Source organism: Phycodurus eques, chromosome 7 (assembly GCF_024500275.1).
Source record: "Phycodurus eques isolate BA_2022a chromosome 7, UOR_Pequ_1.1, whole genome shotgun sequence".
Lineage (NCBI taxonomy): Eukaryota > Metazoa > Chordata > Actinopteri > Syngnathiformes > Syngnathidae > Phycodurus > Phycodurus eques.
In genome coordinates this window covers 10,748,918-10,775,007 of record NC_084531.1, presented here as the reverse complement: position 1 = coordinate 10,775,007, position 26,090 = coordinate 10,748,918, and the positions used below count along the sequence as shown (strand labels likewise).

Sequence of the window (26,090 nt, the reverse complement as noted above, 5' to 3'; positions counted from 1 at the left end):
CTCCCAGCTCAGTGACAGGGGCGGAGGCCAAATCAGTGGACGCAGCCAGATTTTCACTGAGCAATGTAATTCGTTTGATTGCCCGCGTCATGTTGTTTGGTGTAATGACCTCACTCATGGTGTTGGAAGACCCTCCCACCCTATCCCCAGAGCAGGTGCCCGATGGTGAAAGGACATTGCTAACTTTATTCCTTGCATTTTTGGGTGACTATATTAACAACATATTGTATCTATCTAGTCTTATATTTCAAAACGAAATAAATTCCATATTATGACAGTGTGATCGTACATTGTTTCAACTAAAGCATTCTGATAAAAATGATCATTTTCCTAACAAATAAACCATTCTGGACCATTTACAGAGTGTCGCTGAACGCACCTCGCGCATGTAAATGTGAATGACGGCCACACTGAATCGGTTGCCAAATATAGCCCTAATCCGCCAACATATGTATTGTATGAAGGCTCGTATATACTGCGTTCAGATGGGGTTTTCCTGGAAGTCCAGAACAAAACCTAGCACTCTCGAATGAAAATGAACTTTGCTTCGAAAACAGTTTAGAGGAGCCAGAACCAGCACGTTCACAATAACGTTCATCAGGCAGAAATTAACTAACTTCAGTTTAACGTTTGCCCAAAATATGAATGAGTTCATGAACTTTCATTCATCGAAGTTGTTCAGGTACAACACTGCAAGCAACTCCCTCGAAGTGTGTGAAGCCTCTCCAACTCTATCCCCAGAACTATATAAAGGTGATCAGGGGTTTCATTTATGTCGTTGATCCCAAAAACTGCAATTTGAAGGGTTTTTGTGGGATAGAAATTCAGTTTTTTTTCATCCAATAAAGTTAAATGTATTGTTTTTATTCCAAATGAAATTAGGAGGTTCTACAGCATATGTGGGGCCCTTGGTTCATTTTGATTTTGATTTTTGAATACATAGAAGGCAAAACAGAGTCTCTGTCACCGAAATGCATGGGTGCAGTCAGTGAATGGTACAATCGATCAGAGCCTCTCAAAATATCCACACTCTCTGCTTATCTCGCCTGTTTCATCTTCTTAGTGGCCATGCGTTCCTGCCTTGACAATCACGCCATTCTTTTGTGGTTTTCCATTTCTGTAGGCGCTCAGTGGCGTGGTGTGCGGCAAAGGTTCAGCAACTGTTATTCTTTGGATCGGTGTGCGGCGGCCCGAAGAAATAGCGAAAACGTGGATGGTGAAGGCAATACTGGTGCCCGTAGTGGTTGGAGCACTGGGGGCAGTAACCCCCAAGCTGGGAGGATGGCTCGAGCAGGTACCAGGAACAACATCCGACATCTCCCTCCAGAAGTGCGCAATACTGGCAACAGCTAAGATCCTGTGCAGAACGTTCAAGCTTCCAGGCCTCTGGTAGAGGACCTAAGCTTGAAGGAGATACCGATATGATTATTATATAATACAATTATATATTACTCAGGCGGCACGGTGGATGATTGGTTAGAGCGTCTGCCTCACAGTTCTGAGGTCCGGGGTTCTGAGGTTCAATCCCCGGCCCCGCCTGTGTGGAGTTTGCATGTTCTACCCATGCCTGCGTGGGTTTTCTCTGGGCACTCCGGTTTCCTCCCACATCCTAAAAACATGCATTAATTGGAGACTCTAAATTGCCCGTGAATGTGAGTGCGAATGGTTGTTTGTTTAAATGTGCCCTGCGATTGGCTGGCAACCAGTTCAGGGTGTACCCCGCCTCCTGCCCGATGATGGCTGGGATTGGCTCCAGCACGCCCGCGACCCTAGTGAGGAGAAGCGGCTCGGAAATTGGATGGATGGATATATTACTCATGCACACACTGTAGTAGTCTCGCCACGCTGCACTATTTGCATATCTGTTGTTGACCAATACTGGCCACTCATGCCAGAGTAGCATCTGCTCCATTTGCACACTGACTGAGGAGTATCTGCAACATTTGCACAATCAACATTGTCCCAGATGATCGCGCTACTCGTCACTTTAAACTGCATACACTCCTTGAAGTCTCGGCGCCCTTTGCACAATGGTCATTGCACCGGACTATTGCAATATTAGTCATTCGAACTGCTCTAAGGGCTAGAGGACTCTGCATCTTTTTGCACAATTGTCTCCAAAAAAAAATAAAAATAAAAAATAAAATAAAAGTCGCCGCATTACCAGATAACTAGCAACCCTTTATTGCTCAGCGACTGTTTTTGTTTTTTTTGTCAATGTCTTCATGTCTGTTGTCGTACGAGAGCGGCTCCAACTACCGGAGACATATTCCTTGTGTGTTTTTTGGACATACTTGGCAAATAAAGATGATTCTGATTCTGATGATTTATGGTGACGTCGGGTGTGACGTAATGGTAAAATGGATTGGACCCCAGCAAGGAAGGCTGAGTTGCACACTCCAAGTGCTGCAGAGAACTCTTATCGTTTAACCTTATTAGTTGACCTTCCTAGTGAGGCGGCCGTAATCATACTATATCCATCCATCCATCCATTTTCTGAGCCACTTCTCCTCACTAGGGTCGCGGGCGTGCTGGAGTCTATCCCACCTATCATCGGGCAGGAGACGGGGTACACCCTGAACTGGTTGCCAGCCAATCGCATGGCACAATCATACTATAGTGTCCCTTATATTGATTTATTTTTTTCCATGTATACTTTTGTTTGAAGCTTTCCTGAAAGCTTTTTACAGTATGTCTACTTTGAACACCTTTTGAGTACATGGCCTAAAGGTAAATGGATCAGTTAAGATAATTGTGTGTTAAAGTCATACACATTTCATATTTTTTGTATGATCAACTTGTAGGGTTTCACAAATCCAAAAACATAGATCCGTTGCTTATCCGTTGATCGACAGATGTTAAACTTTATTGACAAAAAGTATTTGATCAATTTTGTATTTTAATATTGGAGTGGTTCTGATTATTTATATTATTTCTTATAGCGAACGCCCCCCCCCCCCCCCCCCCCCCCCCGCCCCCGCCCCATTCTATTTATATTGGGATTATGATTACAAAAATGTTTTTCTAGCTAATGGGAAGTACTGTGCTCTCAAAGCAGAGAAGCTGATTTGTCATTTTTGGAAGGTAACCCTGATTTCAAAAACCTTCTGACAAAATAAATAGCCTATAATCTACTTTGCATCATGGGGTTCCAAAGTATTAACATTTATCTGTGCATGCAGCTGCAGTGTGAGCGCATGGAACAATTATAAAGTAATGTGAGCCTCATCCAATTTGCTCCACTTTGATCAACAAGAACATGGTGATTTACAGACACACAGAAGAAGCAAACTATCCGTTCATGTATGGAAAAGAGGATGCTGCCTCCAGATGTTCAAGTGAACAACACATTTCATCCAAGACACTTAGATGTTCTCAAACAAGAGGAAGACCGTCACGGTCATCCCCTCGAGGATCAGCAAGTACGCGCCCAGCGTATACGAGTCTTATAAATAACATCAAATTGTTAACATCACTTACCTTCGGCATACATACGTTCATTTCAAATACAAATGTTGATCTAGCAGGCGATGATATTGTATGATGTGATTTTCTCCACAAATGAGAGACATGCATGTGCACTAATTCAATCTTATCAATGAGCGGTGTGAGCATTTGTTTTCTTCTGTGCAGCCAAGCAGAACATCATGTAAAATTAAATATGACAGCATTCTGTAGAGTAAGAAGATGAGATGTCGTGTGTCCTCGTTGCCCTTCAAATACAACAAACACCTCTTTCACACACCGAAGTGGTTTGCAGGATTACATGATTACTTCCTGTAGGTTCTTAACAAATCTAGATTGCTGCATGTACATCAGAGACAAGCGCAGCTCTCGACACAAAACGTATATTCTGTTTGTTCAATGGCTTTTGATCTTTATGTATTCTCAAAACGTTCATTTAAAAAAATAAAAATAAAAAAATAAACTCTTGGGCCGACCTGTCTATTTTCACACATTAACATTCAGATTTAAGGATGTATCTCTCATGCAGTAATTCACTGCCCTCCTAAACAAATAATTAGTTGTTCATCTGACCACAGCAATGGTTGTGGTCCTCATCTAAATTTCAACAGCTTCTAATTAACTCTCAGCTTTGCTTCCCCTTGTGAATAGTTTACAAGTAAAAACATAATTCCAGCTACAGGCATAAACTAGAAAGGATGCAGTAGAGCGACGCATTTCCCGAGCAACATAGAAACCTCTAACAGGAATCATTTCAGTAATTCATATCTTGTCTTATTAATTGGTTCCTGTTTCCTGTTGGATGCACCTACGAATATTGTCGTTAATAAATTGTCTGCACTTATTCAGGCATTAAATTAAGTTTCTTGAGTAACTTGACGTGTCTTCAGTATTACCTGAAGCCATTGCATATCAACATGTACACACAATTTACATGTTCAGCCTGGAAGATGGATTCAGATACAAATATTTGCGTAAAAGTGTGACTTAATGATCATCGACATTTTTAATCTCTCTACAATAGGGTTGGGTATCGTTTGAATCTGAGCAATTCTCGTCCCGATTCCTCATTTCAATTCCAGTTCCACACAATTCTTGATTCCGATTCTTTTAGGGGGCTGGCTCAAAAAAGTTTACATGGTTTTAATAAAGAGTGTCCAAATTATGAACATCCATTTTCTTAGCAGCCCACAGCATAGACTAAAATGAACATTTGTTCTTTGTAACCAGTATCAATATCAAACTTATGAACGAAAAGGCAATGTGTGGAGAACTAACCCAACTGACTTATTATTCATTAATTATTGTTTCAGCTAAAAGTTAAATATAGCATTGTTAAAATTATTTGCGACTGTTTTATCAAGTCAAAATGGTTTATATGTGCGAGTTTTAACTTGACTTCCTGTTTTAAGCATGTGGTCTTTTATTTTGAAGGGTACACACTCAATGTTAGGCTTGTAATGTGACTGCTTATCCTTTCTTTACAAGATGGTAAAGTCCATCCATCCATTTTCTGAGCCGCCTACCCTCACAAGGGTCGCGGGAGTGCTGGAGCCTATGCCAGCTATCATCAGGCAGGAGGCAGGGTACACCCTGAACTTGTTGCCAGCCACTCGCAGGGCATATACAAACAAACAACCATCCGCACTCACATTCACACCTACGGGCAATTTAGAGTCTTCAATTAACCTACCATGCATGTTTTTGGGATGTGGGAGGAAACCGGAGTGCCCGCAGAAAACCCACGCAGGCACAGGGAGAATATGCAAACTCCACACAGGCGGGGATTGAACCCCGGTCCTCAGAACTGTGAGGCAGACGCTCTAACCAGCCGTCCACCGTGCCGCCAAGATGGTAACGTAATTTAGATTTTATTTTTGGGTGTGTCATCAGCTCGGCTGGTAGAGTACAGTATTTACTTAATATTGTCATTTCGTTACCCAATCATTTATTCTCCATGTGTAAAATGTTCACTTGTGTACTCGTTTGTTGCGTCCTTGTAATTTACATTCAATGTGGTGGTGTAATTGTAATGTAATTGACAGTGATGGGCACAAACTGAGAAAGGTCGCAAACAGTTCTCCTGTTATTCGCAGTGTAAAGATTTCCTTTAAAAAAATCCATGCAAAGCTGCCAGAAGGAATGAGCAATCTGAGCATTGGTCAACTCACCGATCAATGCTGATGGCACACAGATTGAGGATGCTGGCTGTACACATCATCACGTCTAGAGTGACAAAGATGTCACAGTGGATCTTGCTAAATCGCCACTCCCCTACGACCTGCAAGAGGAAAAACACACACACGTGGCAGCTTAGTGCAACCATCAACAGAAGAACGCAAAGGCAGTCAGCTAAAGGCGCCATCGCAGATTATTTGCCTGGATAACACGCTGTTCCTGGATTTAAACTACAGGGCCAAGTGAGCAATTCTGTTTGAATGCTGATTTTTGTATTTACTCTGTCCATGTATATTTCAAGGGCTCTGATATGGCTGTTTATATTCATGGGACAAATGGAACAATTTTATAAATACTAAATGTTACATTATGTTTAGTTTGTATGCATGGGCTGACTCCTTCCCCCCTACTGATTTAAAGGTCCCGTATTTTGCGAAACCAACTATTTCTAGTATTTGAAATGTAATATTGTCTCTCGTGGGCCTCAGTAAACGTAAAATAATTAAAATCGTCCACTCATTCGAAATTCTCGAGCGTATCTACGTTACTGAGCGAAGCTCTCCGCCTTCCTTTCCACTCCCGAGCCAGCGCTGTCAACATAACAAACACGTGCGCTCTCACAAATTGGTCTTCTACATGCGGATACAAAACTGGGTCAAACAGAAGTAGCTGTCAGAGGAGCCTTTTCTGGACACTCGTATTGTTTTTGTTTTAAATGGAATTGACACTTTTATACAAAGTCCATGTTAGATAGTCACTCTCAATGGTGTTACTTGAACCATGCCGTGTAAATACAGCCCATGACAGCCAAGCCTCGATATGTATTGAATATGAATTTTGGATTGGGTCCAACGGTAGGTAGTCTGTAGGAAAAACAGCGGCAGTAAAATTTGTGGAAATCAATATCAAACTTGACATATCTTACATGAAACTGATATATGGCAGATGGTTTGTTTCATCGATCCATCTGGAAACTAGCAGTTCTGTTTGTCAAGCCCATTCGGGGCCAATCAGGTCAACAAGTAGAGGAGTCAGCTCCCTGACACTGAGTAAAAACATCCTTGTTTTAATGAAAAATGTCCAGTGCTTCACGGTCAGTGAACTGAAGACAAAACTGTCAAAACCATCACAATAACAATCATCAAAACCAAAATTATCATGATTATCGGGGGTATCAACCCACCCGGTCAAGCAGACGGCCACGCCACACAGACTTTTGGGTTTGCTCAAGGTTTCTTCATTGGAGGGAGTTTTTCTTTTTGACTCCGTCGCCCAGTGCTTGCTCAGGTGATGTTCAGTTGGTCTCTTAAGACCACATTCTCCGATTCGTACGTAAATACTTTTTTACACGTCTGGATTGCGCACTCATCATCTACACACAACAGAGCACATTAATACAGCAGTAGCGAGAGTTAAAATTTGAAACGGTATGACTGACTGTTTTTCAGAATTTATTGGCAAGCCATAAACCGTTTCATCCCTATTATGAAGACACATCAAGTTTTGATAAAACTGCTGCTACTGCAAAAAACAAAGCAAATACTTTCAGAGACTACCTTTGTTTACGTGTTGTGCTTGTAGCCTGCTTGTGGCTTTCAATCAAAGACCATACATATATAAGCTTGCGGTTACCCCAAGCACCCCATTATGAACGCAACATTATCAGACCACCCGCCTCACCTGACACACACCCACCTGCTTTCTCGCACCGCTCTGAAAAGTGTATTAGTTGTATGTGTCCCCGAGGCCGTGTTGTCAGAAAATTAACCGTCAAATGTTTCTGCTTTGGTCTACTACATTGACGATGATTGCAGAAAAGATTAGACACTCTAATGTGTGGCTTTCTCTCAGTTCCAACCTCTGCCCTTTCCTCCTCTTTTGCATTTTTCAACCTTTAGCATGACTTGATGGACCCTGTTTTCCTCCTTCTCTGCTATCGCTTCTTCATCTCAAACTCCATGGACTCACCGACTTTAATTTAGAACACAAACACAAGTCGGATCACAACGGGGAAGGACAACAATTTGCGGTGACAGGAAACTGCTCGCTTTGTCTCTTTCTGACAGTGACACCCAAACATAAGCGCGTTTGTCGGCGGGACCGCAGCTGTTTTGGTTTCCACACACTCAAACTCCAGCCGGCGAACATGCAAGCCTTTCGTGATTCAAATTGTGTCAGCATTCTGACTTAATATGCAAAGGTGTTGAGATGAGAAATTGAAAATGCGGTAATGGAGGCCGGGGAGACGGGAAAGGAGATCAACGGACCAATTTCGGATGTCAGTTGAAATCAATGTGAAAGGAAAACGAAGGCTTGTGTGTGTGTGTGTGTGTGTGTGTGTGTGTATATATATATATATATATATAAATAATAATTTTAAAAAAAAGCTGTCAAAAGAAAACTAGATTGTAATTAAAAATGCAAAAACAGCTGTCAAAAGAAAACTAGATTGTCGATAACCGTTGAACTCTCCACTTTATCACAACACTTTGACAAGTTGCACAGTTGTGTGCTATTACTGTATACTGCCCTTTTGATGACTTCTATCATTTTGATATTGTGACAGTGGCGGTATTAAGAGGTGGATTCAATTGGAAAGTCCTCACTGAGCAGCCAGGTACCTTCTTCTGGATGAGAATTTGTTTTAATCTGGGTTTAAAATGACAAAACAACAACCAAACGCTCTATAAAGTGCTGTTCTAACAGGATTCATCTTTAGTTTGATCTGGCCGCCTGACTTGTAGAAAGAACCGGGGAGAACTGGATTTCTGGAGAAGTTGGGCACTGATCCCAATACCTCTTGCATGCTAAGCGAGCGCTCTACCATTTGAGATGCTGTGTCGACATCATATCTAGCAGCTGCTTCTGGAACCGGAAATATTGACCTCCATTGACCCTATTTGGACATGAACATAGATGAGGTGACCAAATGGTTAAGGCGATGGACTGCTAATCCTTTGTGTCCTCCATGCATGGGGTCAAATCCCATTCTCGTTGTGATATACTCTGCTGTATTTCCCAAAGCACTTTGGTACAGTCCAAACTCTTGCTTTAAGGAATACCTTGACTGAAGGTGTCACCTCTACTCAAATATGCCCAACATTCACCCTGATTAACCCCAAATAAATTTCAAATCTTCTAGTAGGCTTTTTCATGTGCATTTCAATCTGCAACAATTTTGCCCTCACCTACTTTTGATTGACTCTGTTGGAGATGTATTGCTTTAACAATGTATTGATTATTGTCACTCTACTGTTGTTTTAGGGTGCATATTAAGGTGTCAGTACAATAATTTATTACCAGTCACAGTGGAGCATAAAGTTTTGAGCCTCATATCTTATTTGTATAATACGTGCAAACGTTTAAAACAAAAAAACAGCCCAAGAACCGAGTCACACACTTTTACAACAGAAATTGATTGATTGATTGATTGATTAGCCGGCACAGTGACTGACTGGTTTACAGTTCTGGGGATCGGGGTTCAAATCCCGGCCCCGCCTGTGTGAAGTTTGCATGTTCTCCCCGTGTCTCGGTGGGTTTTCTCCGGGCACTTCGGTTTCCTCCCAAATCCCAAAAACATGCGTGGTAGGTTGTTTGAAGACTCTAAATTGGCCGTAGGTGTGAATATGAGTGTGAATGGTTGTTTGTTTCTATGTGCCCTGCGATTGGCTGGCGACCGGTTCAGGGTGGAACCCGCCTCCCACCCGAAGATAGCTGGGAGAGGCTCCAGCACGCCCGCAACCCTAGTGAGGATAAAGTGGTAAAGGAGATGGATGGATGGATGGATGGATTGATTATTTAAAAAAAGGTCATCTTGGGCTTTGATATGTGCTCAATCGCAGTGAGGTTCCCACATCAAAAAAAAAAAAAGATATTTTATTCCTTGTTTGATTTTTGGGAAAATTAGAAAAAAATCATCCATCCACTTTCTATACTTGTCCTCATTATGGTCACGAGTGATCTGGAGCCTGTCCTTGCTGACGATGGGTGAGGTTGTGATCCTTCGACTAGATGCTGGCCAATGACACAAACAATTGATCAATCCATTTTTTTTTTAATTTTCTGTCTAATTTTTTAAAGGAATTACAGAATTTTGCTTAATGCAGGTAGCTCAGCTTAGCTGGCGTCACAATGGTCTTCTTTAGACTGCAGAGTAGTTGAGACCGAGTCAACAGTGCTCAAATATTGTGATCCATTTTGTCCCAATGACTTCAAAGTATGCATGATCAAAAATGGATAGAATTCCGAACAATCACTTAATCAAGTACTTATTGTCCACTTGATTTAATGTGCCCTAATATTCTATTACTGCGCTGTATGTAGAGAAAAAAATGCACTGCCACCTCTGCCGCCATGACATCATATAGATTTAAACACTGTAATTGGATCAGAGTTCTAATCCTGATGATTTACTGTGAGACACTGGAGGCTTAGTGATCCTGCACTCTTAGATTGCCTCTTTATATTACACAGCATGACCTCAAGCCTGGTGGTCAAAAATAAACCCCCACTTCCCACAACCCTGACCTGAGGAAAAAAAATATCAAATACTAATTATTTGATGGAGCCGACATCCTGCTTGCTATTGATCCCCCCCCCCCCTTAGATTTTATGGTTAACCCCAGCCTCAGTTCCCCATTTTTAGGTTGCACTGGCCAGCTATCAATGATAAGACACAACCACCGAAAGCAAAGGGTCGCCACAATCTGAAACAATGATGGATTCAAAAAAATTAGAACGAATTATTCCTAATCATTTAAACTGTGACTGCCGTGACATTTTGACGTTGTTGCAATGTCGCTACATTATAGATCAGGGGTGGGCAAACTTTTTGGCTCAGGAGTCACAGTGACTGTTCAAATTTGACAGGCGGGCCAAGCCAGGACCAGATGCTTACATATAAAAAATAAACAACAACAAAAAGGCATTGTAGTCTTAATACTGAGATTTACTTCTAATGGGAACAGTGTTGTTTTGTTGGTCACCTTTTTTTGCCAGTGCATCAAAGTCCGGTGTTAATTTCGTTGTGGCAATTCTCAGAACACATCTGAGTTGTTCATCACTCAGCTGGAATCTGTAGGACGTTTTGTTGGTGTTCATCACACTAAAAGTCTGTTCACACACATATGTAGAGAAAAACACCACCAGCATCCTCTGTGGCATCTTTTGGCTTTTTGGAAATTTGTCTGCGCTTAATGAAGCATAAAACCCATCCACTTTGAGAGTGGTATTACATTGGAGATCAATCAGTTCCATCTGCAGCTCCCGTGGCGCTGTTTCAGTGTCTGTGACTGAATCTTGGATGGCATTTTGTCAGATAAAGATGTTTTCCTGAGCCTGCAAGCTTGATTTTAACCGCTGAGCCGTAGCCATCAGTTCCTGCGTTGATTGGCTGTTAGCGTAATCAGCATGGTAGAAAAGTGATGGCTGATGTTATAGTCCTCTACAACCGCAATGGTTTCTTAACAAATTAGACATACAGCCTTTGACCGGACTTCAGTAAAAATAGTATTTAGTAGTCCATTCTACATTAAACACTCGGCACTCACTGTCGACTTTTCTTTTCTTTGGCTCACTCATGGTTGAAGAAGGGCAGTAGCAGAGTAAAAACAGAACAGTCAAAAGTCAAGTCAATGTATCACTGTACCTACTGCGCGACCTGTTGGAACCACCGGGCATTACAGGACAACCTGGTGGAACCACTCGGCATTATAGGACAAGGTCAAATGAATGCAGTTATGATTTTAATATGATTTGGGCAATTCTGTACCAATCTTTGGCTGACCGGATTGAAATGATCAACGGGCCGGATGTGGCCTGCGGGCCGTAGTTTGCCCACCCCTGTATATAGATCATCCGTTGCTGAGCTGGTATTTATGGAGGTACATGATGCGACCATCAACTGCTGACATGTTCCCCTTGAGCTTTCAACCTGTTGAATGAGGGCACAAAACACCTCTGTTGCACAAGTAGCTGTCTTCTCATGTTAACTTGTACAAACCCTTTCCAAAAAAAACGGATTATCATGGAAAAGTTTATTTATTTCCACAATAAAAAAATTGTTTTCCAATTGTAACAGATGTCCATGATATCCACACATTCAATCCACAGGTCCCACCAGATCTCTATCTCCCACAAAAGGCAGGAGTCCAGTCTAGCTAGAAAAAAAGCAGCCAAGCTAGTGAATGTAAAGTCGCACAATCCTCCACATAATGTCATAAATTGAACACTGTCTGATTGTTTTAGCCTGCAGCAAAGTTTTGCACACAGCTAATAATAACGTGTGCGATGATGCTCGATCAAGCCCAACAGATCGGTATCAAGACCACAAAGTGTGCGACCAAGGGTTGCCGTGACAAGCGATGCGATTCTCTTTCCTTCCTAACCCAGTGTACCATGAAAATGACCTGATATTTCAAGGTAAATTACTTCGTTTAATTAATTTTAATTAGTATATCAATCAGATTGATCCTGTTTTAGCTTGTTTTTGAAATAGGGATGCACTGATACCAATACCAGTATCGGTTATCGGTGACAAACCTGTACCTCTGTACAGTTTCAGTCGTAAAAATGTCTCACGTCACTCACTAAGCCACGCTTTTTAAAGGCACTCATTAACCACTAGAGTTGTTGTTGTGGTGACTTGGCTTGTCCCAACATTGAGTAATTACACTTTATAAAACCAATTTATTCCTTTTCATTCTGTTTTATTTGGTTTTTATTCAGGACAGCGTTATTCTTTATTCAAAAAAAAGTAATAAATGTTTTTGTTTATTTAAATGACGATCATTGGAATTGCATTGAAAAAAAAATTATTTAGTTTTTTTTAAACCCCAAAAATCCTTGAATAAGAGGTGAATAAGTCGCATTGGATTATAAATCGCATTTTGGGGGGGACATTTATTTGATAAAATCCAACACCAAGAACAGACATTTAATATTTTAAGGCAATTTAAAATAAAAATAGAATAGAGAACCTCAGGCTGAATAGATGTACGGAATGCTAACGTTACATGACGCATAAACAACGAACTGAAAACGTGCCTGGTATGTTAACGTAACATATTAACAGTTATTCAGATAACTATAGCATAAAGAACATGCTAACAAGTTTACCAAACCATCAGTGGCACTCCAAATCACTAAATCCAATGAAATCTTCATCCTCGGTCTCACTTCTAAACAACTCCGCCAACTCCGGATGTAGACGATCCGCCGCTTCCTCTTCGACGTCGCTTTCGTCAGACTCATCGTCAGTTGCAGGTACAGATACACAGGCCTAGAGCGCCCTCTTGCGGTTGTCAGTGTGAAAATAACATGTGAAATGATATAATAATGTGTTAATAATTTCACATATAAATCGCTCCGGAGTATAAATCGCACCCCCAGCCAAACTATGAAAAAAAAACTGCGATTTATAGTCCGAAAAATACGGTAACGAAATTGGAAAACAAATTGAAAAAAGGGGTGGGGGGTGAAATATCTGGGAATATGTGAATATGCTGGTGCCGTACAGGGAGCATGCGGTGTCCACCGTACCAGTAAATTGAGTTGCTAGCTTGGTCATAATTTAAACTCTCAAGTCAAGGCACCACTGCAAGTCAGTTGTGTTTACATTATTATGCATGAATACCTCCAAGTAGACGACCCAGGGCATGACCAGCGTGGCCACCAGAAGGTCAGCGACCGCCAGGCTGACGATCAGGTAGTTGGTGGTGGTCTGCAGGGCTTTTTCCCTTGACACGGCCATGCACACGAGCACGTTGCCGAAGACGATGATGAAGATGAGCAGTGTGAGCAGCATGGCGTAGTAGTTGTATGCGTGCTTCTGCTCTCGATCGGTCTGGTTGAAGCCCCATGTTGCATTGTCATAGAAACTGTCGTTGAAGGCATAGTGGGTAAAGACATCCATTAGCTGTGAGTGAGGAAGGCCAGCCACAGGCCCTGGAAACACACACGAAGAAGACACTGGTTAGATGAAATATTTATGAGGAAAAAAATTGAATCGTTACGGTGGACGACGAATAGAGAAAATCTGCGGGTAATTGACGGCCATTACAATTTCATTGAAAAAAAAAAGGTTTTTTTTAACCCCCCCCCCCCCCCAAATTCTTGAATAATAAAGCAACAATAAGCATTTTTGGGGTTGTTTAAAATCTGAACAAATCGAATGTTCACCTGAATCCCGTTGTGTTCAACCTACTACACCTAAAATGGCTACATGAAATCACTAACAGAGTTTGGAAATCGTAGCATTTATACTGCACAAATATTAAGTACTCCAAAATGGCCAATACCATTTTCCAAATTATTTAATGCATCATTCTCTGCCAGTAAATGCTGGCTAAATAAAATATAATTTTTTGTACAGTATATGAGTAAAAGCTATATAAAAAATAAAAGCTTGTCGGTTGGGGTTGATATTAAAAAGAGGTTGCAGTTATTTCAAGAGTACATGAGATGATTCACCAAATGATTATTTTGTTGTTGTAAATAACAACCTGACTCACCTGATTGGATGGCAATTGGATGTTAACGTATGAGCCCATCCAGTGTAACACTGCTTTTAAAAAAAACAAAAAAAACAGCACTTTTTACACCTGTTGCCAACAGCATGTGAAATCTTTTAGAGTGAGTGAACACGCAATTTAGTGACCCGTTTTTGGGATCCGAGTAAATGTTCTGAAAGGAGATACATTGTGAAAAATTTACTTTTTTTTGTTTGTATACAAATACAGTGGTGTCTTGAGATATGTGTTCAATTGTTCAATGAAATGTGTCGAGCTGTTTTGGACGAAGAATGGTGATGTGTTCATGGACCACACAAATACGGTATTGTGTATGAATTGCCACCATTACACTCTGGGCTCTTCTTCCACAAGTAGAGGCAAGCAGCTGGCCAAAGCGCACTCTTGCCAGTGAGGTGACGAGAGTCAGCCTGCCGAGCAACGCGGAGGACAAACGCTGTCCACAATGCACACACCCACTGGCAAGATCCAGACCACTGTTACAAACACACTACGCACTCCCTGATGAGAGCCAAGCACGTGTTATCCATACACTTGCCAGCGAGATCACGAAAGCCAGCCTGTGGAGCCTCACAGGTCAATAAGGTCAGGTTCCTTTCCGGACATCGTGGCAACAAAATCCGGACTTGTCATTGTCCCGGCAGTAAATTGGGTGGGCTGAAGGCTGGCTGACTTGAATTAGAATGGGTTAATTTCAGTAAGGCAAGAAATTGGGTGTGTAATTCTTGATCATGATGGAATTTTGATGAACGCGCACCATTAGACATGTTATTAAGACACCTGGGTGTCATGAGCGGTGCCTCCGCCCGCTCAGCCTCCACCTGCTCCTGGGTCCCGTCTGAATCAACGTGTGACACTGGGACCTGTTTTAAAATGTGAAAATGTCTCCTTTGAGTAATTATTTTGCTTATTAACGTGCCCAAAAACATTTAAAAAAACCAAACAAAAAACAGATAAGCATTTCACACAGGAGCCTTTTTCAAATTATCACTACACAAACATGGATTTGAAAAAAGGCCCCAACTTGCAGAACAACACCTAGCCTGCAGCAACATGATCAGCACTCTGCACAAACAGGCACAAAGTTAACATTTTCATGGGTGAAGGCCAAACACAGTGCTGAAAGAGAGGCCCATACTAATAAAACAAAACAGATGAAAAATCAAAATACGGTGGATCTTTTTGGGAATTGTCTACCCCTTTTTTGTGCAGTGGTGAATGAAAAACATTGACTGAAATGTTACTACAATAGAGATGCTTGTCTGTGTTAAATCAATGACGATATCAAGGAGAGCAGAAGCAAATAGTAACCACTAAAAAACTTACTTTGACGCACTTTTTAAAGCTGCACAAAAGAGTGAAAATGGTGCAATAAAACATTTGAGAGATGCCAGAAGGACATACTTTCGTCGAAGGAGGAACATTTCAGACCTCTACATTCTTTGTAATTGTAAAAACTTTCAAAATTGCCGGTGTATCAAATGCTTCTTTACCCCACTGTAAGCTTCACTGGCCACAACATTAGCTACAGTTGAGCTTAAGATCCAACATGAGAGAATGATAAAAAGCTCACTTTTGATTGACACCATCAGAGGTACTAATTGAACATGTTCATTGTTTATGTAGCTGAATTTCTCATGTTGATAAATTAGGCAACAAAAATATTCGAAAATATCCTTTCAGTATGATGCAGTGCAAACTACAACCGTAATAATAAACATATGAATTACATAACTCTATAAATACACGTGCAACTAATGTTGGGGCCAGAGAAGAGAGTCTGTTTGCCGACTTTTCCGTGACTGCAAATGCAGAAAAGGGAAGCTCATCGCCTCATCCTCCTCACACGCTATAGTAATGTCCACACTTTGCAATAGCAAGCAGTGTGTGTGTGTGTGTGTGTGTGTGTGTGTGCTTGACAGCATGTGCAACTTCATTTTTCCGACCACGTAATCAGCCTATTTAATAAGAGAAAATACCATAGGTGGCTGGCTGCCTCAGTGCATTGAGCGATGGGCATATTTGTGCAGAGAAACAATGAGAAAAAAGACTAAGTGAGTGAGTGAAGCGAGGATGATGTGCTCCGGGGGACCAGTGTGTAGATGTAGCCTGCAGATGCCCTGTGCTGTCGATTCTTATTTATTTGGCTGTTCTGCTCACATACAGAACGCATTTACTCAAATCGGTGTGTTATCCATTGGTTGGCGACCAGTTCCGGGTTTACCGGAGATAGATGGGATGGCCTCCAGCACGCCCGCGACCATAGTGAGGATGAAGCAGTACTGAAGATGGATGGATGGATGGATGGTGTGTCATTGGCCAAATAAATGCCTCCCAAAAAAAGAAAAAGAAAAGGTAGCAACTGTATCTAATTTAATAGAAGTTATGTTTCACACACAGCCATTACATACTTTACGATTGAACCTATTTTAACTCTATTGCTAACCAAAACAGCAACACCTACCCACGTCCCACACCAAGAGACCTTGGGCGGTCCGCCGGCCCCACCGAGGTGCCACGACAACCGGCCATCCGGAGGAGGCTGAAGGGACCCAATGCCACCCCACCTTGACCCCCAGGAGAGCAAGACACCCCCCCAACCTGCAGTGCCCACGATGCAGCCAGTCCCCACCCAGTCTAAGGGTGGGACGGTGTCCCTTGTTTGTTGGAAAGGTGGCAGATAGGGGCGCCCGACAAGGGAATGATAAGGAGAGGAACCCAGCGAGCAGCCGCGGGGCATGAGAGGGGAGCCCCAATGCCAAGCAGTCATCCAGACCGGGGGGCCCGGCCTCAGGAGCGCACCGCAATCAACCTAGTGAAAACACACCTCCCCCCGTTACCATGACCCCGTTACCATGACATGCCAGGTCCCCGACTGGCAATCATTGGCCCTTCCCTGTGTGTCAGTGCCACCCCGAGTGGTGTGGTGCATTATTATCACTGCTGCCTAACAGCCAAATCCCCCCCACCCAAGACCGACCGCCCCCCATAGATGGCTGTATGTGGTGCATTAAAAGAAATGGGGATGAGTGTGTGTGATGCAATAAAATCCTGGGGGGCAGGGAGGGCGGAGGGGCAGAGCACCCGGAACAGGAAACAGCATCGACTTACTGAAACTCGGTTCGACACCCACACCCACACGCTCCCCTACCCCATACCAGTTCCCCAGGAACCCCTGGATATGTGTGTGTGCCCAAATGTGACTAGTGAGAAAAATATTTACAGTGAGTGGTGTGAGTGTGTGCTAGGTGAGTGACTAAGAGGCGTGGCTCCTGCAGGTCGGGCCCATCAGGCAGGACAACCACAGACAAAGAGGGCCGCCCCACACGGCCCCGCAGCACCGACCCCAGGACTCCCCCCACATTCCAGCCAGCACCCACTACCTGTGGGAGGTGGAATACCCCCCGCCCCCCAACCAGGCAGGGACGAAAACCCCACAGCCCTACGCCAGTCCTCGCAATATTTCTGACCTCCATGTGCTTCCTTGTCCTCAGTGCTCCTTCCGTGTTCCCCACCTTGCTGTCCTCTTCCACCACACTACCAAGCCATCCACCTGCTCACGCCACTGCCTGCCGCATGCTCCCTGTCTCGGCGACCGCCATTACGCCTCAAGGATCCACCTCCAAAAGCGAAAAAACGGCAAAAGCCTGTTAAAAGAATTTGTCTTGTAGTAGCTGCTTTTTCTAGGTCTATGCAAGAGCCGCCGCCATGTTTTTCATCTTCGGAGATCACGGAATCCCTCGCGTTGTCACAGCTTGCTGTCGCCTCAGGGCAAACTAATAATAGACATATAATTCTCTTTGTTTAGTTTGACGGTAATCTTGAGCTGAGAGAGGCAAAAAACAGCTTGAAGCATATTTTTAAGAATATTTACTCATTAGTGCAGCAAATCTGCTGCTTGTTGTAGATCATACACACAATCTCAAGCTTGTGCTTACAAGACAAAATCGACTTGTATCTCTAAAAACTTGTAAGTCAGGTCACTCGTATCTCAAGGCACCACTGTGTTTTGAAGGTGGAAACCCGCAGCTGCCATACAGCCAACACTAACATTTAGGAAAAAGAAGTTTTTGAACCTGCTGATGTTGGCAATGCCCCCTCTAGGATGACTGGCAAACCGACACCCAATAGGTTTTGTCAAAACACAACATATTTGGCAAGCCTCACAGTTCTGAGGACCCGGGTTCAATCCCCGGCCCCACCTGTGTGGAGTTTGCATGTTCTCCCCGTGCCTGCGTGGGTTTTCTCCGGGCACTCCGGTTTCCTCCCGCATCTCAAAAACATGCATGAATTGAAGACTCTAAATTGCCTGTAGGTGTGACTCTGAGTGCGAATGGTTGTTTGTTTGTATGTGCCCTGCGATTGGCTGCCAACCAGTTCAGGGTGTACCCCGCCTCCTGCCCGATGACAGCTGGGATGGGCTCCAGCACGCCCGCGACCCTAGTGAGGAGAAGCGGCTCAGAAAATGGATGGATGGATGGACATATTTAGACACAATAAAAAAAATAATGAATAATGAGGAGGCACGGTGGACGACTGGTTAGAGCATCTGCCTCACAGTTCTGAGAATTGTGGTTCAATGCCCGGCCCCCGCTTGTGTGGAGTTTGCATGTTCTCCCCGTGCCTGTGTGGGTTTTCTCCGGGCACTCCGGTTTCCTCCCACATCCCAAAAACATGCATTAATTGAAGAATCTAAATTTCCCGTAAGTATGAATGTGATTGTGAATGGTTGTTTGTTTCTATGTGCCCTGCGATTGGCTGGCAACCAGTTCAGGGTGTACCCCGCCTCTCTCCCGCTGATTCCTGGGATAGGCTCCAGCACTCCCGCGACCCTTGTGAGGAAAATGGATGGATGGATGAATAATGAAATAGTGACGCTGATTTCAATGCAATGTCAGCGCACTATTTTGTGTCTACTTCAGCAATTCACAAATTTTGTTTGCACTGATTAGGCCAGCAGCTTCATTTGCCCACAGAATATTAATGCACCCTGCATTCCTGGAAGGAGGCAATGTAGCAAAAAGCAAATTACTGGGAGCAGCTAGTCCATAGAGAACTATAATCCCTGCAGGTTTTTTTTTTTTTTTACATCACGTTAAGGATTGACCGCAGGTTTCTGTGGGTAAACAACTTTTGCCTAAAGTCCATCTAACCAACCCATCACTTAATCTTCCCCTCATTATTTTGACAGCTTTAAACCACCTACACGCCTGACTGCCAACCTGGAACATTTAATGTGTTTCTATTCATTTGATCTGACTGTTTGAGAGCCATCCCACGCAGCACTGTTACTTTCACCCATGTGACCTACAAAGCAATTACATGTCACATGACGGCGTGGTGTAGTCAGTCAATCACCTTCTTCCAGGGCATATTTGGAGCTTCCATCTCTTCGCGCTATTATTCAAAGGTGACATGATTGCATGAGGGCGAAACAATGAAAACGGTCAGCATCTGTTTCAGTGCTGGTATAAATTGCCTCCTCCTCAGCCAGAATACAAATACACTTGCACACATTGTAACCACAAAACAATTTTGTTGTGTGCCCCCCACTACCATGACTTCTTGTAAAGATTTAATCAAGTATCCTTGGGGAAAGGGAGGGCTCACCGATTCTTTGTTTGTATTTGGAAGGAGGCGCTAGGAAGGAGGTTGAAAGCGTAATAGCCACTTGGCAAACACACCGACAATGGATATTTAACGATTTAACTCTTTTCGCCGCAATATCACAAGCACGATAAGGCATTAAGCCCACATGGATACACAACGACGCATCTACTCTAATCCACTGCTAACAACTGCCAACACACATTCTGTGTTGACTGAAAATGGCATTATGGCGGACACGTTCATCAATCACAGCAACTGGCTTTGGCAAAGCATCAAATGCTTTCTGTCAAATATTTTCAGTGGATTGTTTCTGTGTCTCTCCTGATCACAGGACAAAATGTGTGCTTAGTTTTTCTGATTGGAAGCAAGCACAACAGCTATGGAAATGCTCCCAATCCCCCCATTGTGGCTCACTTTGTTGACTGCTTGATTGCGGTATTGTACTTAAATTGGAATAATCTGCCAAGACTCGCTACCAGCAGATGTAACGACAGAGGGGCAGGTGGGAGGAGGGCCGTTACCATGTGAGCTAGTTAGCTAACTAGTGATCATTAGTAGTTAGTGGGCTGTTAATTGTAACCACTGTGTGTGCTGTAATTTACTTTAGCAATGTTAACGCAATATTAAAAGACTTCACTTAATTACATTATAATACAAGGCAAGGGTATTCAGTTGAAAAGAAGTAACGTTATAGTTATGCAAAGCCGACATAAATAAACGTAAGTACGGTGATTTTATCATTAGTTTCTCTCCAGATTTCCTCAAAAACACAGAGCCAGCGGTTTTGATTGGTAGTGGTTGAACAAATTCACCCGGCACTGACATACTAAGAAATACTAAATACTTTGTAATATATTCCAGATTCATTGCTGCCCCATGCAGCAGTCACTGCTCTTATGAGACAGCCGTCCACAAACAACAGGCTGGATGGATACCTTAGCATCATGGGATTATGGCTGTACGTAAATCAGCAACAGAAAAAGAAAAATGCAATAAAGAAGGTATCATATGGAACACTTTAAAATTTACAACAACAGCAAAAAAAAAAACGAAGGAAAAAAACAATGGTTGTTTGAAAAAAATGCTTATTTGTGTTTTTACTATTGAGGGACAACACTGCAGTATGTCATAGCTGCACAGGTGCACATGTACTACTGCGCTCTGGAAGACTGCTTCAAAAATAATAGACAAATAGCTCACGCAAAAGTGGCCATACCACATAGGTTGAAAACCGATTATTCACTTATGCCAGGGCCTGGGCTGAGCTTATTTCAAAGATTTGAATATAAATTCTGTTACTCAATTTGAGCGTGAAAAACGCTGGAACATGTCCGTTTCCAAATAGCCAAACATGACGCACAGCATCCAGTGATGGCTGTGAAAATGCACATGTAAACATGTAACTCTGGGCGAGAGGCGGGATACACCCTGAACTGGTCGCCAGCCAATCGCAGGGCACATGTAAACAAACAACCATGTGCACTCACATTCACACCTACGGGCAATTTAGAGTCTTCAATCAACCAACCATGCATGTTTTGGGGATGTGGGAGGAAACCGGAGTAGCTGGAGAAAACCCACGCAGGCACGGGGAGAACATGCAAACTCCACACAGGCGAGGCCGGGATTTGAACCTCGGTCCTCAGAACTGGGAGGCGGATGTCGTAACCAGTCGTCCACCGTGCCACCTGATACATGATTGTGTGAAATGAAAAATGAAGGCTATAGGCCTTTAACAGTAATGTAAATGTTTAGTGCACTTTAAAATGGAACCAAAGTATACCTCATGAAAACCGGTTGAGAAATTTCCAAGTTCTGATTTATTTTCAATGTTCATGCATTGCCTGTGACTGGATTGTTGCCCCCACCAAAGTGACTGCCATGTAGGCACATAGCTTGGTTACATCATGTTTTCCGTTCATAACTGTGGTTATAATGTTACCTGAATCACATACTGTAACCTGTGTGCTATGCAAAGGAAATTGTCATCGTTAGCTAGCCATCGTCAAGCTAATGTTAATGTGTACAGCTTTAAGCAAGTAGCTTCATTAATGGGTAATATGAGGAGTTAACTAGTCAAATAGCTGACTGAGATGACTGTCCCTGTTTGTCAATAACTAAACAGCCACAAAGTGTTTGCTTTTTAAATGCTCATGTCTCACTGTCATGCTTACAAGTTCTGTCTCACAGGTTTTGCGTCAGATTCCGCTTCAGTATTTTTGGTGAAATGCTCAAACTTTCAGGTTCCGTTGCTAATGCGGGTTAGCTGCAGCTTTTCCGGTTACATAATGGCCGAACCGGATAATGACTACTGCGCATGTGCATCATCACGGAAGGCGGACAAGAGCGGCATCAACGGGAGGCTACCGAGGCAGTTTTGAAAGATAAAAAAAAGCCTAAGAAAAATAAACGATGCCATCAATTATTAAATAATTGTCGTTGCTGAGTGCACAGGCCATAGTGGCTAGTGGGAGTTGCTGCGCTAATGTTCACAGTGGAAATTGAAAAAAATGAAACAGAGATCACATTTTCCACAAAGATAATGTGTAATTCTCAAAACACTTTAACACATTTTAGGTCCCTGTATTCTTTAAATAACATTCTTTATATATTATTTATTGCTTCGCTTATGTTTATTTTAATTTGTCAATTAGCATTTTTTAAACTTGTCCAACATTTCCAAGCTTTTTTGATGATGATGATGATGATGATTCTAATATTTATTTATAATAATCTGGTACTGTATTGCATGTTTTAGTCCACGAAAAAAAGTATACAACAATAATTGTGTACTGTATGGTTGTATTTATGCCATTAAAAAGAGTTTCAATATAACGGACCCACCCCTCACCCCAGGAGTCTGTTAAATCGAGGTTCCACTGTACTTGAATTATTGTGCTCTATCATTATAGTAGTGGCATTAAAAAAAACATTAACAATACTATTGTTTATTGTGATAGTTTTTGGGAAAATATATCACCGTAAAAAAATTGCTGTCGTGACAGGCATAGTTGCAGTACATGTAATTAGTTACTCCAACACTGCTTACTACCTTTTTTCTTTTTTAAATGATAACTAGGAGGCATCTATTTGAGAGGAGGCTTTTTGTACGATCCCATTTTTGAAAAAAAAGAAAAAAGGACATACATTTACTGGTATATTACAAGTTATTTCAAGTAAAACTGGAGTTGAAGACAAAATCGAAATACTATTCTGGGGAAATACAGTGAAATGGCAAGAACCAAGGCAGATTGGGTGGAAGTAACATGAGAAAACAAGGAATTACCATACAACAACAAACGACCGATGAGACTCCACACTTGAAATTTGTGCAAGCGACTATGCGCTTTGATGCTGCTGTTTTGGTTAGCAACATAATTCAATTGGCACAGCAGTTCAATTGTGAACAGCGTGTGAACTGTGACGATGTCTGTGAGCCACCTTAAAGGGAAGTGTTTATTTGTGTTGAATGCTATGCCCATCACTAGTTAGATATAAAAACCATAAAGATCTTTATTTGTATGGAATAGAACTTTGAAGAATTTGGAAAATAGGACAATAATCCTCGACAGCCTCGACCTTGAGTTTCTTTTGTGTGACTTTTTTTTTTTTAAATATGTGACGCTCCGATGCGGGATGAAAGGTTGCAATCCTGGATAACTGCCAGCGTGGCTGTATTTGCACGCTAGCTTTTATCCTCACCTCTCCCGAGTGCCCCTGTGTTGTGTGAAGTGCAGATGAGGAGGCCAGTCAATAAACTGGCCTTTGAAAGCTTTCACCAGCAAACCTCCATGAAAATCTGAAATGGCCACAACATAATTTGGAGATAAAGCAGACTTGAGCTTCTTCTCGCCCAAATCAAATGCGAAAACAATCCTAAAACTGCATCAAATTGGCTTCTATGGTTGAAGTTTGTAACATAGAAAATGGTTATTTGATGTGAGATTCATACATTAGCATGGTCTTTCACCGTTTTGGCTTCAACTATTGAAGTTGTTGCTCGTGAAGATCAGCGCTGTCGGGAAGAGTCACACTCAGAAGTGGAGTAAAGAAAATGTTTCACGATGTTATTTCGCTACAAAAGATTAACAACAACCTTGCAACCATACATCCAAATGCCACTGCGGAACCATCTGAAATTCAATCACAATCATGTTACTCACAGGAATACGTTTGTCTTCTACCATTACAAATACATTTGATAAAACTCCATTATAACAAATAAATGGGAAAGAATAACGTCTTACTATACATGAATAGTCAAAGTTAAAGAGGTTCAATCAGTGGTGGGCCCAACTTGAGTAGTCCCTTGTGTGAGACCCTGCTTTGTCCCCCAAAAAGGTGAAACATTACAACTGCTTACTCCTCAGAAATGCCGCTCTGTGTTGCTGCACATATTGCACATACCAGAAATTTCTTTAATGTCCAGAACATCATAATATTGTAGCATGTAATGTAATCGCCTGCCAATCAGCTCCCATATAGATTGCCATCCATCCATTTTCTATAGCGCTGGTCCTCATTAGGGTCACAAGTGAGCTGGACCCAGTGGGAAAAGGCGGAATACACCCGGATTGGTCTTCAGTCAATCACAGGGCACATAAAGGCAAAAACCATTCAAGCGGCAAGGTGGACGACTGGCTAGCACATCTGCCTCAAAGTTCTGAGGGCCCGGGTTCAAATCCGGCCCACGCCTCCGGGTACTCCGGTTTCCTCCCACATTGCAAAAACATGCATGGTAGGTTAATCGAAGACTCTAAATTGCCCGTAGGTGTGAATGTGAGTGCGAATGGTTGTTTGTTTCTATGTGCCTTGCGATTGGCTGGCGACCAGTTCAGGGTATACCCCGCCTCTCGCCCAAAGATAGCTGGGATAGGCTCCAGCACGCCCGCGACCCTAGTGAGGATAAGCGGTACGGAAAATAGATGGATGGATGGATGGACAATTTCAAGTCTTCAATGAACCAAACATGGATGCTTTAAGAATGTAGGCAGAAGCCAGAGTACACAGAGAAACCACCAGCCACCACTTGTTTATCTTGCCCAAATATGAGACAGTCAAAAAAAAAATTATACAATTCTGTAGTATTCTAACAATATTTCTTGTTGAATTGCACAGTGAAATAGCAGGAACATAGTTATTTTTCTTTTGAATGAACCTGTAAATGGAAACAAAAAGGTAATAGTTAAATGTAAAAAAATAAAAAATAAAAAAAATAATGAACACAACATTTGAAAATCCATTTCACATATAAACAAACAGAACGAAAGATTTCCTGCACATTTACAACCATGGTGACCAGAAAAGCTGAGCTGTTTAAATTACAACCATTGGTAAAAATAAATAAATAAGGACAATAAATATATCTAATAATAGGTCTGGCAACGTATAAAATGGTGGATCTGTAATCTGCCTGTTGAGGACCTCTGAACCACTGTATCATGAATGTGAATAAATCCAACAAGACCTTTTCATTCAATTAAAGGCTTGCTTAATTAATGGCGCATCAGGGAGCAGGAGATGCAGGTGATGTACGATTTAAGATTTACAATCAGGTTGACAAGTACAAGTCTTCAGAATGAGTTAAGATTTGAAAAAAAAGTCACTGCATACAGGAAACTGGAGGAGGCAATGATTTTCCAATAAATAAAGCCTAAGGCCAATTAGCTTGCTACGTAAAAGAGAGTCATGAGTAAGCTGAAAATTCAGAGCGTGGGGGGATACAAATTGTCAGTGGTATTGAACTTTGAATAAGGTGTTCCTTTTATGTTCGGTTTATCTGCATAACTTACAAGCAATTCAGTCACAAAAAATGATGGCGTAATTTCACCTTTGTAACTTTGGTACATTCCATTATTTATTGCAAAGGTTAATAAAAGATGATGATTGGAGGAATAGGAAGGAAGGGGCTGCAATACTAGTTTTTGATTTGACTTCCCTCAGCAAAATTACCAACAAATCAGGCGAAAAATTAACTGCAATTAAAGATGGTCGATATCTATGTGGCTTTGAAATAGCGCATTGAAAGCAGGTATGTTTATCATTTGCCTCGGCAATCAATAAAATGATGTCATAACAATTTGCAGTTTTGACAGATATTGTCTGGAGTCCAGGAGGTCTCCCGCCTCTGGCCTGAAGTCAGCTGGGATAAACTCCAGCTCACCCGTGACCCTAATGAGGTCAATTCAGTGTGAACAACTGGAATGATGATGATCAGATCCCTATTGATGGCGGCATTGCATCGCTTTGGATTTGAGATCAGCACAGCTTTTGAGTCGAAGATAAAGATAAGGGGTGAATTTCAGTTTA

General features: G+C 42.2%; 1 protein-coding gene across 3 annotated transcripts in view; it reads right to left on the bottom strand.

Annotated features, from left to right (window-relative positions):
• drd2a (dopamine receptor D2a) overlaps positions 1–26,090 on the bottom strand; it is a 60,875-nt gene that overhangs the window by 10,923 nt on the left and 23,862 nt on the right. For 2 of the 3 annotated variants that reach the window (XM_061681211.1, XM_061681212.1), the window contains exons 2-3: positions 13,277–13,587; positions 5,637–5,746 (exon numbers count right to left, since the gene is read on the bottom strand). In XM_061681211.1, the coding sequence (XP_061537195.1) occupies positions 5,637–5,746; positions 13,277–13,555 (389 nt within the window). In that variant the 5' untranslated portion in view covers positions 13,556–13,587. Of the gene's footprint in view, positions 1–5,636; positions 5,747–12,759; positions 12,829–13,276; positions 13,588–26,090 lie in introns of those variants that run through there. The other variant, XM_061681213.1, reaches the window with a different exon arrangement.